Genomic DNA, 14,552 nt, shown 5'->3' with positions numbered 1-14,552 from the left:
GGAAATTTCCGTTCCTTTCCAGGCTTGTTGAAAACTATCATTTGTGCAGTTTTCCATCTCTTTGGGTAGTATTCGGTCCTCATTACTCCGTTTGTTATATTCGTCAAGGCTGTAATTCCTTTTCTAGGCAATTTCTTCAACATATAATTCGTTATCCTATCTTCTCCCGGCGCTTTCCGGTTTTTCAGTTTCATTATGATCTCTTTGATTTCTGTTGGGGAAGCCGGTTTTGGAATGATTTCGGTTTCCGGTGGTTCCATCATCAGTTCTTCGTTTGCCTCCACTTCTTCTTCTAGATCTTCATTGTCATCATCATTTCTGTAGTTTATTCTGGCTTCTCTCTCAATTGAGTCGGCAAGTGCTTCGGCTTTTTCAAGTCTCGTATATACCATTCCGTTTGCTCCATGCAGTGGAGGTATAACTGTCTGTTCTCGTCGTAAGCGTTTTTGCATTTTCCAAGCCGAGTGATCTATTGTATTCAGTTCACTTAATCTCTGGTGCCATCTGTTATTACGCAGTTCTGTTAAAGCATTTTTCAATATCTGACTATGTTATTCAGTTTCTTCTTGTCTTCTTCTCTTTTTGTTGTTCTGTAGATTTTTCTGAGTCTTCTGTTCTTTTTTATAAGTTCCTTTATATCCCTTGGCGTATCTCCATGTGAATGTGACGTCTTTTGCCGCCGTCGCTCTTTGGTATTTAATGCCGTTCCGCATTAAGGCGTTTGAGATAGAAGTCCATTCGGACGTACCTCTCAGGGTGACTGGGGGGATCTTTTCTCTTCTCTCCTCTGGAGTGGTTTTTTGTGGGGCTGGGGTTTCCAAGACTCTTTTTTGTTCGAGTCCTCATTAGACTCTTTTGGCGGGTGGGAAAATTTTGTTTTGAGGGGTTTTGACCACCTCCATCTTCTGTTTTTGAACCAGTAAGGTCACTTCCTGGACATTTTTGGAAACAATGTCCTGTTTGAGTGTTTTGAAGTAAGGACTTTCCTTATTTCCTCCCTGCAACTCGAGCCTCTCCCTGAGGTTTTTAATCTCAGCCACTAAGCTAGATACGCATCTATCTAGCTCATTCATCCTCGCTTTTAAACTTGCGTTGTCCTCTCTCAAAATATCGTGTTCGGACACGACATTAGCGATTTCTAACGCGTCTTCTTCCATACGGAATCGCAGTCCGAATGGTCAGACATTTAAAAATCTAATTTACAATTACTATACTACCCAAAGCAATTTGAAATGAAATTTTTCAAGACAAAAAAAAATATATCTCATGCCTAAAAACAAAACGACTCATCAAAAATTTTCTGCGCTATGAGAAAAATCAGGAAACAGATACAAAAAATAAGCTCACCTGATGCTTTCTGCAGAACCAACGATCTAGACCTGGACTCTGGCAGATGAACACAGACTTCCGAAAAAACATACACGTTGAAGAAATGAGACCTGTCATTATCAGGCATATTAAACTCAAAGTTCGTTACCTGAATAGCTACTCGAATGTTCCAGAAACATCTGTGAAATCAAAAATGTTTGCCCTCAGAGATGTGCCATTGTGTTTCTGATACATGCATTGAAACCATTCAGGTATATCTGCAAAATGTCTCCAAGATACTTTTTAGAAATACGTTGCCGAAATAATTGAATATTCAAGAAACATATTTGGTTTTTTTGGTATTCCGGAACGGAATATGTGACGAGACATACCTGAATCACTAAAATTATTTCTCTAAAGCCCTGATGAGTTTGAGAAACGTTGGCCGTCATAAAAAATGTTTTTCTTTACATATTTTGTTTCCGAATAAAAAAAGTTGTACATAGTTCATTAAATCAATAAATACTATTAGAGTCCTTTCTCTTCAGTTTTTTTCGGTCATATCACAATTGATGCTAGCGTAACCAGGCAGCAACGTGACTTTCAAACTTCTTATCTGATGAGTTTTGCATCTTAAATATATTATCAAATATTTAATTGCAGCTTCACAATGGAGAATGTGAGCTCACCTTTCAAAACATATAAAAAACTGAAGTTTTTCAACGCATGGTTGCCCTTTTTCCTGTTAGGGAACATTTTATAAAAATATGTGGGGATCTGCAAGTATACCATTCAATGATTCACTACTCTAATAGAAAACAATTTATTTCACCCTTAAATCTTAACATGGGACATGAGTCTCTACTTTTCTCATAGACTTACTTACTCACTAAAAATCTAACCTAACCTATGCTTATGTCATAGTGGAACCATAGACATAGAATACAAGTCTATAACTTGACACACCTCCTTAGATTTGGATTACAATGACACTGAAATCTTATTTTAAGCCTAATGATGTTCTAAATTTATCGAATTTGATTGAGCCTAGGGCTTTGGTCAAAATATCAGCAATATTCTCTTCTGAGTCGATCTTTACAACATCTATAATTCGGTTTAAATAACTTTCATTTATAGAATGAAAATGTGTTTCAATATATTTAGAATTTTTCGTAAAATTTCCATGTTTCGCTATACTAACGGCTCAGAAAATTCAATCTTAAAATCTAACAGGATATCTTTAACAATTTTTAATCCACTAACACATTCAGATAAAGCAATATATTCAGCAGCTGTAAAAGATTTTGTTACAGTACCTTGTTTTTTTGATTTCCAAAAAATTACATTATCAAACACTTTGATTACATAACCAGTTGTAGATTTTCTGTCATTTATATCTCCTGCCCAATCAGAGTCCACATAATATTTTAATATTTCAGAATTGTTATTTCTACAATATGTCAATTTCATATTTTTTGTGAGTATTAAATACTTGAGAACTCTTAGAGCATATTTATAATGAGTATCATCATAACTGTTTTGGAATCTACTTAAATAGTTCACACTGAAACTCATATCAGGTCTTGTACCAGAACTAAAGCACAATAAAGCGCCTATTAGATTTCTAAATTTAATTTTTTTATTTTCTGATTCTGTAGGTAATAATTTCAAATTTTGTTCCATTGGTATTGAATACAATTTAGAGTTTGCAGCTTATACCTTTTTTCTAATGAATCGATATATTTTGATTGGTCTAAAGACAATTCTCCTTTTTCATAATTATAATCTATATCAAATCCTAAATATGTTTTAATAACGCCTATATCTTTAATTTTGAATTTTTTCAATAATAAACCTCTTATTTTATTAAATTCTTCCTCGTTATTACCACAAATTAATAAGTCATCAATGCTGTATTGTTTATATTACGTGGATCGATATATTTGATATCTGGAAGATATTTTTAGTGGATGTATTGAATTTCTATTGAATTTTCTTGGATTAAAACACCGACGTTCTCTTTCACTTTATTAACCACCATATTATATTGTATTGACAATTCTTGACACAGATTATATTTTATGCTCATAGAGTAATAAAATAATATAATGCAATGTTACCAACATCCTAACACATCTCTCTAAGAGTGCAATTATATAATCATAAAAAAAAATTAAATTTATAATTCATATTAATATGTAAATAATCAAAATATTGTATCAAAAATTATTCCATTTTGAAACATCTAACCATCGGTCTAGCAAGTGCATTAAATCTCGTCGCATTCAGGGGTTTCGTCATCAAATCGGCATAGTTGTTCTCAGTAGGACAATATATTATCTCGAACCAGTTTTTCTTGAATTCATCATGGATAAAGTGATACTTTATATCTATATGATTACTCAGTCTTGACAATTGTCCAGTTTTTATCATCTTTATTGTACTTTGGTTGTCTAGGTACAGTTTTACTTTTATCTTTGCGTTCAGTATTTCCTCAATCAAGTTCATTATAGCTTTCATCTGTTTACAACAATGAGCAGCAGCTATATATTCTGCTTCTGTTGATGATTGTGCTACAATTGATTGCTTCTTCGTGCTCCATGCAATGGGTCCATTTGATAAGAACATTATGTAACCACTGGTACTTTTTCGATCTTTCATATCACCTCCAAAGTCCGAATCACAAAAGACATTCAGAATCTGATTGGTTTTCTGATATCTCTCTTTGGTCTGTCATTTTGGGTTTCGGTCTGATCATTATTTTCTTCCACTTCATTTGTATTTTCTTCTACTTCATTTGTATTTTCTTCTATGTCCTGTATATTTTCTTTCATTTCATCATTCTTGTCTTCATTTAAATTTTCAAAAAATAAATCTTCATTGTCAAAGTCTTTTCTTTCCTCGAACTTCTCTGTGAATTTTATATCTCTCGATGCGTATACTTTACCTGTATTGGGATTGAAATCTCTATATCCATTTGGTGCATAACCTACAAAAATTCCTTTTCGACTTCTGTCATCTAATTTTCTCAGATAACCTAAATTCTTTGTGTATACTATTTAACCAAATTCTCTAAGATTGGACTGAATTGGTTTGCTTCCGTACCATTTTTCAGCTGGTGTTGTGTCTATTGCTGTTGAAGGACTTCTATTGAAAAGATAGGCTGCAGTTAACACTGCAAATCCCCACATTTGTTTGTCTTGTTTACATTGTAAAAGCATAGCTCTGACTTTATTAAACAGAGTAAGGTTAACTCTTTCAGCTTTGCCGTTTAGTTCTGGTGAGTGTGGTAATGTATAATCTAGTTGAATTCCCTTATTTTTACACCATGTTTTTAGTTTGGTACTTGTAAACTCACCTCCATTATAGAATCTTATTTTTTCTGTTTTCTGATTAAAATGTGCTTCGCTTTCATGAATGTATTGTTTCAGATATTCTTCTGCTTCATCTTTGGTCTGTAGTAGATAAACTTTGAGGAAGTGTGTATAGTCATCCATGCAAGTTAAAAAGTATTCTTCTTGATGAGAAGTTGGTGGTGAAATTTTTCCACAAACATCTGTGTGTATAATTTCTAGGGGTCTTGTTGCACGAGTTCGTTCTGTATTGAACGGTTTTCTTACAAGCTTTCCTTTGATGCATGATTCACACAATTCTTCCTTGCATTTGGCTATTGGATTATTCATTCCATCACATAAGTCAGTTAGTTTTCTTAAATCATTTAAGTTGAGATGTCCCATTTTCAAATGCCATTTCATTGTATCTGTCATTAAGGCCTATTCTTTATTATTACGAATATCAACCACATAGAGACCATTATTTTGTTTTTCACCAATTAGTACTACATCTTCTTCTTTATATTGAATTTTTTCATGTACAATAACAACTTGTTTGTCATCGAATACTGTGATGCCTCCATTCTTCGTTACTTCATTTACGGAGAGTAGATTTCTAGATAAACCTGAAACTAATGAAACATTTGTTGATATTACATTTTCTCCTTCTATACATCCATTCGAAGTAGAAATGAGTTTTGAACCCTTTTTTGCACAGCCAATAATATTTTGATCGGTTTCTTGTATGTTTGATAATAATCTCTCGTCATGAGTTAAATGATGTGTCGAACCACTATCAACCACAAATGATGAGTCTGTTTCTTCTGTATTTGACTCTAAAAGTTGTGCTTCTGTAAAGTATCTCAATTTGCTATCATTGAAATTTCTTCCTTTGTTAGTTTTTGCATGTTCGGTTTTGAATATGTAGTTTTCTTCAGGATGATTATTCTTCTTACAATATTTACATGTATTGAATTTTTTTCTGGTCCAACATGTTTCAGATGTATGACCTTGTTTGTTACATTTTTCACATTGTTTTTATTTTGACCTGCAGTCTTTCTGGTAATGCCCAATCATTCCACATTTGTGACATTTACCTTGTTTTCTTGATTCTTTTTTATCTGTTTTAAAGGCAACCTTGTGATCGTCTTTTGTTTTAAGTTGTTCTTCTTCTTTTTCTAATCTCGATCTCAGATTTTCCAAGATTCTTTCATTTGCAACGGTGGAGTCCCATGCACTACTAAAGTACTTAAATTTTTCTGGTAAACTGACTAATATTTTTGTAATAAGCATTTCATCTTTGATTTCCATTCCAAGACTGTTGAGTCTAAAAGCCATTGTTTGAAGTGTTGATATATTGCTCATTACATCTAATGATTTGTTGTAATTGAAATTGAAAAATTCAGCCAGGACTTGATTCTTTGTCTGAAGAGTGTCTTTTTCATAAATTTTCAGGAGGGTAGAGTACATTTCATTGAACGTATTGCATGTAAGGATATGAGATTTTGTACTCGCATCAATTGTTCTCAAAATGATATGTTTTGCCACAGCGTCATTTTTCAGCCATTCTGATTTCTTCTTATCTTCTGTTAGTGACTCCAAATGTTATTTTTCCTTCGACTATATCGACTAAACTTTTTGCGGAAAACAGGATTGATATTTCAAATTCCCACATTGGAAACCCAACTAACACATGAAATTTGTTTAAGGATAGAATTGATCTATAATAGATTCATAACAGCATTGCATATATCTGAATTGTTTTATACTGACTAATGAGGAACTGTATTGTCATATTAGCCAAAAAATTTTAAAAAAATATCGCTGAAATATTTATATGACGAAATAATAAAATAGTTTTATAGAGAAGGTATCGTGTATTCTTATAGATGTTTATATAATTTCATTTATATAGCTCCATATGCTTGAGATAATTTTATTTCAAAAAGATTTTAAGAAGGTTTGTGTAACATCTTTATGATAATTATAAATCGTAAGGATATGGTTATATAGCCTGACTCCAAGAAAATATATAAATGCTTTATAAGCATCTATATAATATTCTATTTCTTCAATCGATTTGAATACATAATATAAACAAAGTGAATTAGTGTAATAGGCGGTATAAAATCAAGGAAAATAGTTTTGTGGAGTGAGAGGAATCGATAGGGTTGGAAAATGGGCGATCCCTTGAAGAAAATAAAAAGAAGTGGATACTTCAAGCGAAAGTTACGAGCTAACTTAAATAAAATTAAATTGTTCACACCGCCCAACGCTAAAGAAAATGGATGTGATAATGAAATCAATCCCACTATCAAGGCATTACCCTTAGAAGAATCTTGCTGGCAAGTTTCATCTGATAGTATTCATAAAGAAATAGACCTGAAAAATTCATCAGATGTACCACAATTTGAAAATACAGCAGTTGACTCTACAGAATCTGCCGAGTTTGTTCATAACGATATTATTGATAAGGAGTTATCTGAGGTAGAAATGGACATGCGAACACGTCAAGAAATGAAATTATGGGCTTTAAAGTCAAACATCAAACATACAGCGTTGAAGGAATTATTTGCAATATGGAATCGAAGAATTCCCAATATGTTTCCTGGGGATCCAAGGACATTTTTAGATACTCCCAGGAAAATCGAGATAACTAAAATTGGAGATGGTGCCTATTGGCATAATGGGTTAGCACAAAACTTATCTAGAGCCCTGAATTCTGTTCATCATGACTCGAGTAGGGAACTAACTTGTTTGTCACTGAATTTTAATATGGATGGACTGCCAGTGTATAAAAGCTCCAAAATAGAATTTTGGCCCATTCTTTGTAATATTCATGAACTTCCAAAAATTAAACCCTTAGTAGTTGAAATATATTGTGGTGCAGGAAAGCCTGTGGACCTTCCATTGTATCTTGGACCGTTTGTCCAAGAAATGCAACAGATACTGAAACATGGATTATTCATCCAGAAATATGGTTATCACATACAAATAAAAATCAGATGCTTCATTTGTGATTCACCGGCCAGAGCTTTCATTAAAGGTAAGTTAATTTTTTTCAAAACTGAACAAAAACTATTGTTATTCCAAGAATATACCATGTGTGATGAGTAATTTTTTTCAGGAATAGTTAACTTCAACGGTAAAAACGGCTGCAACAAATGCACCGTAATTGGAGAATATTCCTATATTTCACATTGTGTTTACTTCCCAAGAATAGGGTGTGAGAAGAGGAACGACGCAGAATTTAGAGCCCTTGCTTATGGAAGCCACCACAAGTGTTATACACCTTTAGTAGAATTACCTATAAATATGATAGAAGACTTTCCAGTGGGTGATTCGTTACATTTGATTGACTTAGGAGTAATGAAACGTTGTCTGATGGGGTGGAAAGATGGAAACATGGGAACTTATAGAACAAAATGGAGTTACAGTAATATTGTGCGTTGATTTTCGAGAGCATATGCGTGGCGAGTAGACGTGCGAATGCTGGGCTCCAGTTAAATAGTAGAATTTTACTATCACGAACAACTCAGAGGTGAAAACTTAATATCAACATAACACAAAAATTGTCCAAGTAATACGGAAAATGGTTTTAACACGGGAAATGAGGGATGAATTAGAATCGGCTGTGAATAACGCTGTCCATAAATGCCTTACCAGTGATGCAGTCATAAAAACGATTGTAAACAACGTGTCCGAAGCGATAATGAAAACAATGGAAACGAAGTTAGCTGAAATGGAAAAATCCGTCAACACTATACACGATAAATTATCGAGTATGAAAGAGGAATATGATTATAAAATGCCTGAACTGAAAACCGAAACTGAAATTGCCAAGTCGGAAAAAAACACTTTACAAAAGAAGTTCGATCAAATGGATCAATTCTCAAGGAGGTCAAACCTAAGAATTTTGAATTTCGAAGAGAATCCGAGTGAACAAATCAGGGAAGAAGTAATAAAGTTGATGAATACAAAATTGGCTATCAATCTAACCCATAAAGACATCGACATATGTTACAGAGTGGGAAAGAAAAGTGAAGGAAAGGCAAGAGGGGTCTTCATCAAACTACATGACTATATGGTTAAGCACAAAATCTATAACAAAAAGAGAATGCTGAAAGGGACTGGAATCATTATAAGGGAGGATTTAACAGGTCCTAGAATGGAATTGCTGGGCATGGCTGTTGACAAATATGGTATGCGAAACGTCTGGACTGATTCTGGTAGAATATTTATAAATAGGGATAATAAGTTACACAAGATAATATCTAAAGATGAGTTAATGAAGTTACTGTAATTTTTTGTAATTTCTTGTACTAAAGAGGGCACTTATATTTTCAGTAGAAAAGATGTTGTGTTTTCTGTTCCCTGAGATTAGATGTATTTTTTTTATTTCTCATATTTTTGCTGGAGTTTAGTACTATTCGCCCCAGAAACAATTGTATTTTGATACTTTTTTTTAAATTTTTTGTTTTTCTGAGGGATGTTGGACATTTTGGATACATTGGATAGTTATGAGGAAGTTATTACGAAGACAAGTCCTAGTTTACACGATTATTTTGCGGGAAGAGACAGCAGGTTGGCGGGTGCATTGGGTGTTATACATTTTAATATTCGGAGTCTGAGGAAGCATTTTGATGAATTGCTCGTATACTTGGAGAGAAACTTGAATAATTTGGATGTCATAGTCCTGTCGGAAACATGGAATCTTGATTCGGTAAGTGAGTTCACAATACCAAATTATACGATTTATTACAACGAATCGAAAGCAAATCAAAGTGATGGTCTTGTGGTTTATATAAGGAACTCCCTAACATCAAATGTTCAAATTATCTCTTTGGCCGAAACTAAGCTCCTGAGAATAACTTTCGATATCAATGATAGAAATAAACAGACGAAATGTGGAATTACAGCATCTTATCGCCCCCCATCAATTGATGTACGAACCTACTTAGATGATTTAGATAGATATTTCTCTACTTTGAAATGGGAACCGATGGAGTTGTTTTTAGGGGACATTAATGTAGATTTGCTAGACAAAGTTTCTATAAATACAAATGGTTATAAAAACATAATGAGCCAAAATGGGTTCGTTTCAACCATCAATAAACCAACGAGGGTAACAAACGACTCGGCATCAACAATTGACCATATTTTTATCAGACAAGCTAACTATCTACTGAACAAGATTGAACTCGACCCACTCGTTGTACATAGTAGTATAACAGATCACTATTCGACGCTCATTATGATATCACGACTAACCACAGCTAACGTTACACCCAATATAACACACAGATACAATATAATCAATTATAATAAACTGAGATCAATTTTAGAGGTGGAAAGATGGAGCGAGATTTTATCGTGTAAAGAGACACAGAGAGGTTATAGTGTCTTTGTTGATGTGTTGGGGAAACATATCGCTGAGTCAACTGAAACAATGCTACGCAAGAAAGGTAGAAACAAGCTGAAGCCGTGGATAACAGAGGGGTTGGTGAAGTCGATTCATACCAGGGATCAGATGAAGAGGAAATTTCTGAGGTCTCCTACACCTGAACTCGAACTGGAGTTTAAAAAATATAGGAATAAACTCAATGGTCTAATAAAATTTACGAAAGATAATTATTATAAAAATAAACTGGATGCATGTGATAATTGTGGGCAATCCTGGAAAATAATTAATGAAATTTCAAATTATAAACCAAAAAAAAGTAATAATGTTGAGAATGTTTCTTTATTAGAGCATGGTGATAAAGTCATTACAGATAATGAAGAAAAAGCGAATTATTTCAATGATTACTTCATCAATGTTGGAAAAAAAATGGCCAACAGAATTGAAAAGTGTGAGTTACCTGAAAATTTTTAAAAAAAATCTACAGTGGCCTCATCGTTGTTCCTTCGACCTGTTGATGAGAACGAAATAATTTTGGCAATATCGAAACTCAAAAATAATTGTGCACCGGGCCCTGACGGAATCACTACAACCGTCATAAAAAGCATTCATGAATACATAGTAACACCACTAACACATATCATTAACCTATGCTACACAAATGGCAATATGCCAACACAGTGGAAAGAGTTTAATGTAACGCCTATTTACAAGGCTGGAAATCGAAATAATGTTGAAAATTATCGACCAATATCAGTGATTAACAGCTTTGCAAAAATTTTTGAACAGACCATCAAAGTGAGGTTGATCGAATTTTTTGATAAACATCATGTAATCACTCCACAGCAATTTGGATTTGTCAGCGGTTCCAGTACGGAAGATGCTGTTTTAGATTTCATAAAATATACCGTTGAGGCTTTGGATGAGTCGTCGAAGTGCTTGGCTGTATTCGTGGACCTGGCGAAGGCCTTCGACACTGTGTCACACTCTCTCCTGTTAAATAAACTTTCTGATTGTGGTGTAAGGGGCCATACATTGAAACTATTTGAAGATTATTTGTTCCAAAGAAAGCAGAGGGTAAAAATTGGAAATAAATTCAGCACATCATCTTTTGTCACTGGTGGAGTACCACAGGGGACAGTTTTAGGCCCCATCTTGTTTCTGGTTTACATCAATAGCCTAACTCAGATAGTGAATTTCCAAGGACATATTGTATGTTATGCAGATGATACAGCCATAGTATTCAAGGGAAAATCTTGGAAAGAAGTACATAATAATGCTGAGACTAATATGCAGAAATTTCAATGCTGGTTGAATAATAACCTGTTAAGTATGAATATGGATAAAACAAAGTACATGGAATTTTCTCTGATATCTAGCGAACATCCTACTGAGATGAAATTTCACATACATAAAAATACTTGTAATAACAAAGATGGAAATAATTGCTCCTGTCCTTCTATAGAAAAAGCTGAAACTGTTAGGTATCTGGGAATTTTGATTGATCATCACTTGCGATGGGATAAACAGACTTCCAATGTTGCTGAAAGATTGCGACTTCTCCTCTATAAATTCTATAGGCTAAGAGATATTCTTTCTAGAAAAAACTTATTAACTGTATACAAAGCTCTGGCTGAGTCAATATCAATGCTTAAAATGGATGTTCTCGAATATGAATAAGTACAACATTATCACAGTTAAAACAACCAGATCTACTGAAAACCGAAATGTTGGTATCCCCCTCTTCAGAAAGGCACATACACAGCGTTTCCTCCTTTACTTTGGTCCAAAGCTGTATAACCTGCTTCCTGCACATCTGAGAAATGTGAGCAACTTCAGGCAGATCAAAACGGACCTCAAAAGCTATATCATAAGTAATCCTTCGATTTTTGATATTTTCTAGACGATCGTGATGAACTTTCTTTCTCTTCTCCTTTGCGCCCACCCCTCCTTTCTGCTGTCTCTTCTATTTTTCTAAGTTGTTGAAGAGTAATTGTTTTCCTTTTTTTTTTCTTTTATAAAAATATGCCACATGTATTGAATGCAGCTCATCCAAGGGCGAGTGAGGGGCACAATACAGGCAATATGCCTAGGTGCACTTCACCGTCCGGGATGGTGTGAACATTTATCGTTTATATTAAAAGTTTTTTCTGTACACACACGGAAAACAAATAAATGTTATTATTATTATTATTTCAACAGTGTCTACTTTTTTAGTGAATTGTAAAATGCCTTCTGAAATTCATAGAGCTGTACGTGGTTTAGATGTTTTAGCTTTCTGGAAGGGAACTGAATATAGAACCTTTCTTTTGTACCTAAGCATAGTAATTCTCAGAAGAGTATTACCAATTGATGTCTATCAACACTTCTTGCTCTTCTTTTGTTCCGTAACAATCTGTTCATCTTTAAATGCTCACTCAAAATTACTACCAGTTGCAGAAACTCTTCTTTATACTTATATTGAAACATACAGAGACTTTTATGGAGAAGATTTCATGACAAGTAATGTGCATAATTTGAGTCATTTGATAGAGGAAGTTCGAAAAGCAACTTTCAGTGCTTATCCATTTGAAAACAGATTATTTCAAATAAAAAGGTTGCTCAGAAATGGCAATAATCCTCTTTCACAAGTTGCCAAGAGAATTGTCGAAATTATGCAGATGGATAACAATACTTCAGACAACACACCTTCATCAGACATTGAAAAATATCCAATTCTGCAACAATTAATTCAATCTGGTCACTTCAGTAAAATTCAATTCGAAAACTTCTCTCTCAAGTCAAATGAACACAATAAATGGTTCCTTTCTAAAAATTGTTGCTATGAAGTATGCAAAAAAAGAAAATGACAGCATTATCATAGCTGGATATGCACTGAAAGATAAATCTGATGTTTTTGTAATCCCTTTCAGGTCTTCATTTCTAGATATTTATAAATCGAATGCGACATGTTTTGAAAAAAACCTACTTACTTTCAAATCAAGTGATGTGAAAATTAAACTAGTAGCAATTGAAGAATCAGAAAATATAAAGGTTTTTATACCTTTGCTGCATAGCTACATTCAATAGATGTATTCAATTTCTTTGAAGGGCGAAGGCAATACATAATTTATGGTACTCAATAAAAATATAAAAACAAATAGTTTGTATCTTTTACTGCCAATATAATATGTTCTAAATTCTGAGTAACATTTTGAAAGATAACTATGCATAAGAATACATAACGATAACATGAAATATCCAAACAAAACAATATTTAAAATTAGAATATCAAATGATTTTAGGAGCTATTCTCAATCTCATCAAAGTTTTCACTTCCTACCTCATTTCCATTATCAATAAATTCAATATCTTCATGTATAATAATCTGAGGCAATGATTTCTTATAACACAGGTTACTTGGTCTCCTCTTACTTCTAGACATCCTTAATACCGAACTTTCACTCCTCTTGACAGCATTACGAATTATATTTTTGAAAAATTCATGACATTGTTCAAGGGTGAATTCATGGTCACCTAGATGAACAATCTGAAAGAATAGGTTGATAACATTCTTATACATTTTAAATGCAATCTTTTCTTTATTTTTCTCTCTTGAACCTCCAGCCCAAGAACATTGAATAAAAAATTTTCTTCCAAAGAATACATCCACCAGAATGTAACATATATCAACTCCTTTTCCTTTTCCACTTTTACCACAGATGGTGGACATCCTATCGACATACTCGTAAAATAATGTCCTATTTTTCAAATTCTCCTCAAGCTTATCCAAGTCTTCTAAGCTTTGGATTTGTATTGCAGTGATTGGATTAATTTTTTCATGGGTATTTATCTCAGTACTTGAGCTGGCTGGAGATTTTTTTATGCTTGAAACCACCATATCTAGTAAGGTTTCGAATCGTGCCAATGAATACATTATTTTTTCTTGATTTTCTTTCACGATGTTCAATTGAGCAAAAACTTCATTCAGTTTATTTTCATCTATTACGACACTATTTCCTAATGCAATATTTGGGCTGCATAAACTTTCCTGATCCAGTGTAATGAAATCTCCAGGTTCAGGATTGAGTATCCTGGAATCCTGAATGTAAATATTATTTTTGTTACTTTTATTTAGGTTATTTATAATGCTTGTTGCTGAAGATGTTTCTTGTTTTTCAGTAGGAGCACTGCATGTTTGAATTACCAAATCATTTACATCGAAAAATGATGAATTTTCAGACCTTTTTGGTAAACGAACTGGAGCTTTTTTTTTAGATACTGATGTTGAATATTCATGATTCTGATCTTCTTCACTATCACACTGATTGAGCATTTTCCCCAGTTCCTTATCAGCCGACTCTAAATCTAAATTACTTCTTTTGAGAATACATGGCATTTCGAACCAGTTGCTTTCTGGCATAGAATTAATTTTTATCAATTTATCTGCCCTGCTCTTCGGCCAAAAGAGAACACCACTTCTTTCCCAGGCACTAGGGACTATTGTCAATTCCTTCTTGCCCCTCTCAAGA

The 14,552-nt window shown here is 33.6% G+C and overlaps 2 protein-coding genes across 2 annotated transcripts in view; both read left to right on the top strand.

Annotated features, from left to right (window-relative positions):
- The window catches only part of LOC123321296 (zinc finger protein with KRAB and SCAN domains 2-like), a 194,166-nt gene that overhangs the window by 137,349 nt on the left and 42,265 nt on the right, over positions 1-14,552 (top strand). The gene's annotated exons all lie outside the window — the stretch shown is intronic.
- On the top strand, positions 8,948-10,220 carry LOC123321303. Its single transcript, XM_044908773.1, has 2 exons — positions 8,948-9,363; positions 9,986-10,220. The coding sequence occupies exons 1-2, from the start codon at positions 9,130-9,132 to the stop codon at positions 10,118-10,120; spliced, it is 369 nt and encodes a 122-aa protein (XP_044764708.1). The 5' UTR covers positions 8,948-9,129; the 3' UTR covers positions 10,121-10,220.

This window comes from Coccinella septempunctata, chromosome X (assembly GCF_907165205.1).
Source record: "Coccinella septempunctata chromosome X, icCocSept1.1, whole genome shotgun sequence".
Taxonomy (NCBI): Eukaryota; Metazoa; Arthropoda; class Insecta; order Coleoptera; family Coccinellidae; genus Coccinella; species Coccinella septempunctata.
The sequence above is the reverse complement of the archived record's forward strand: the minus strand, read 5'-3'. Positions and strand labels throughout refer to the sequence as shown.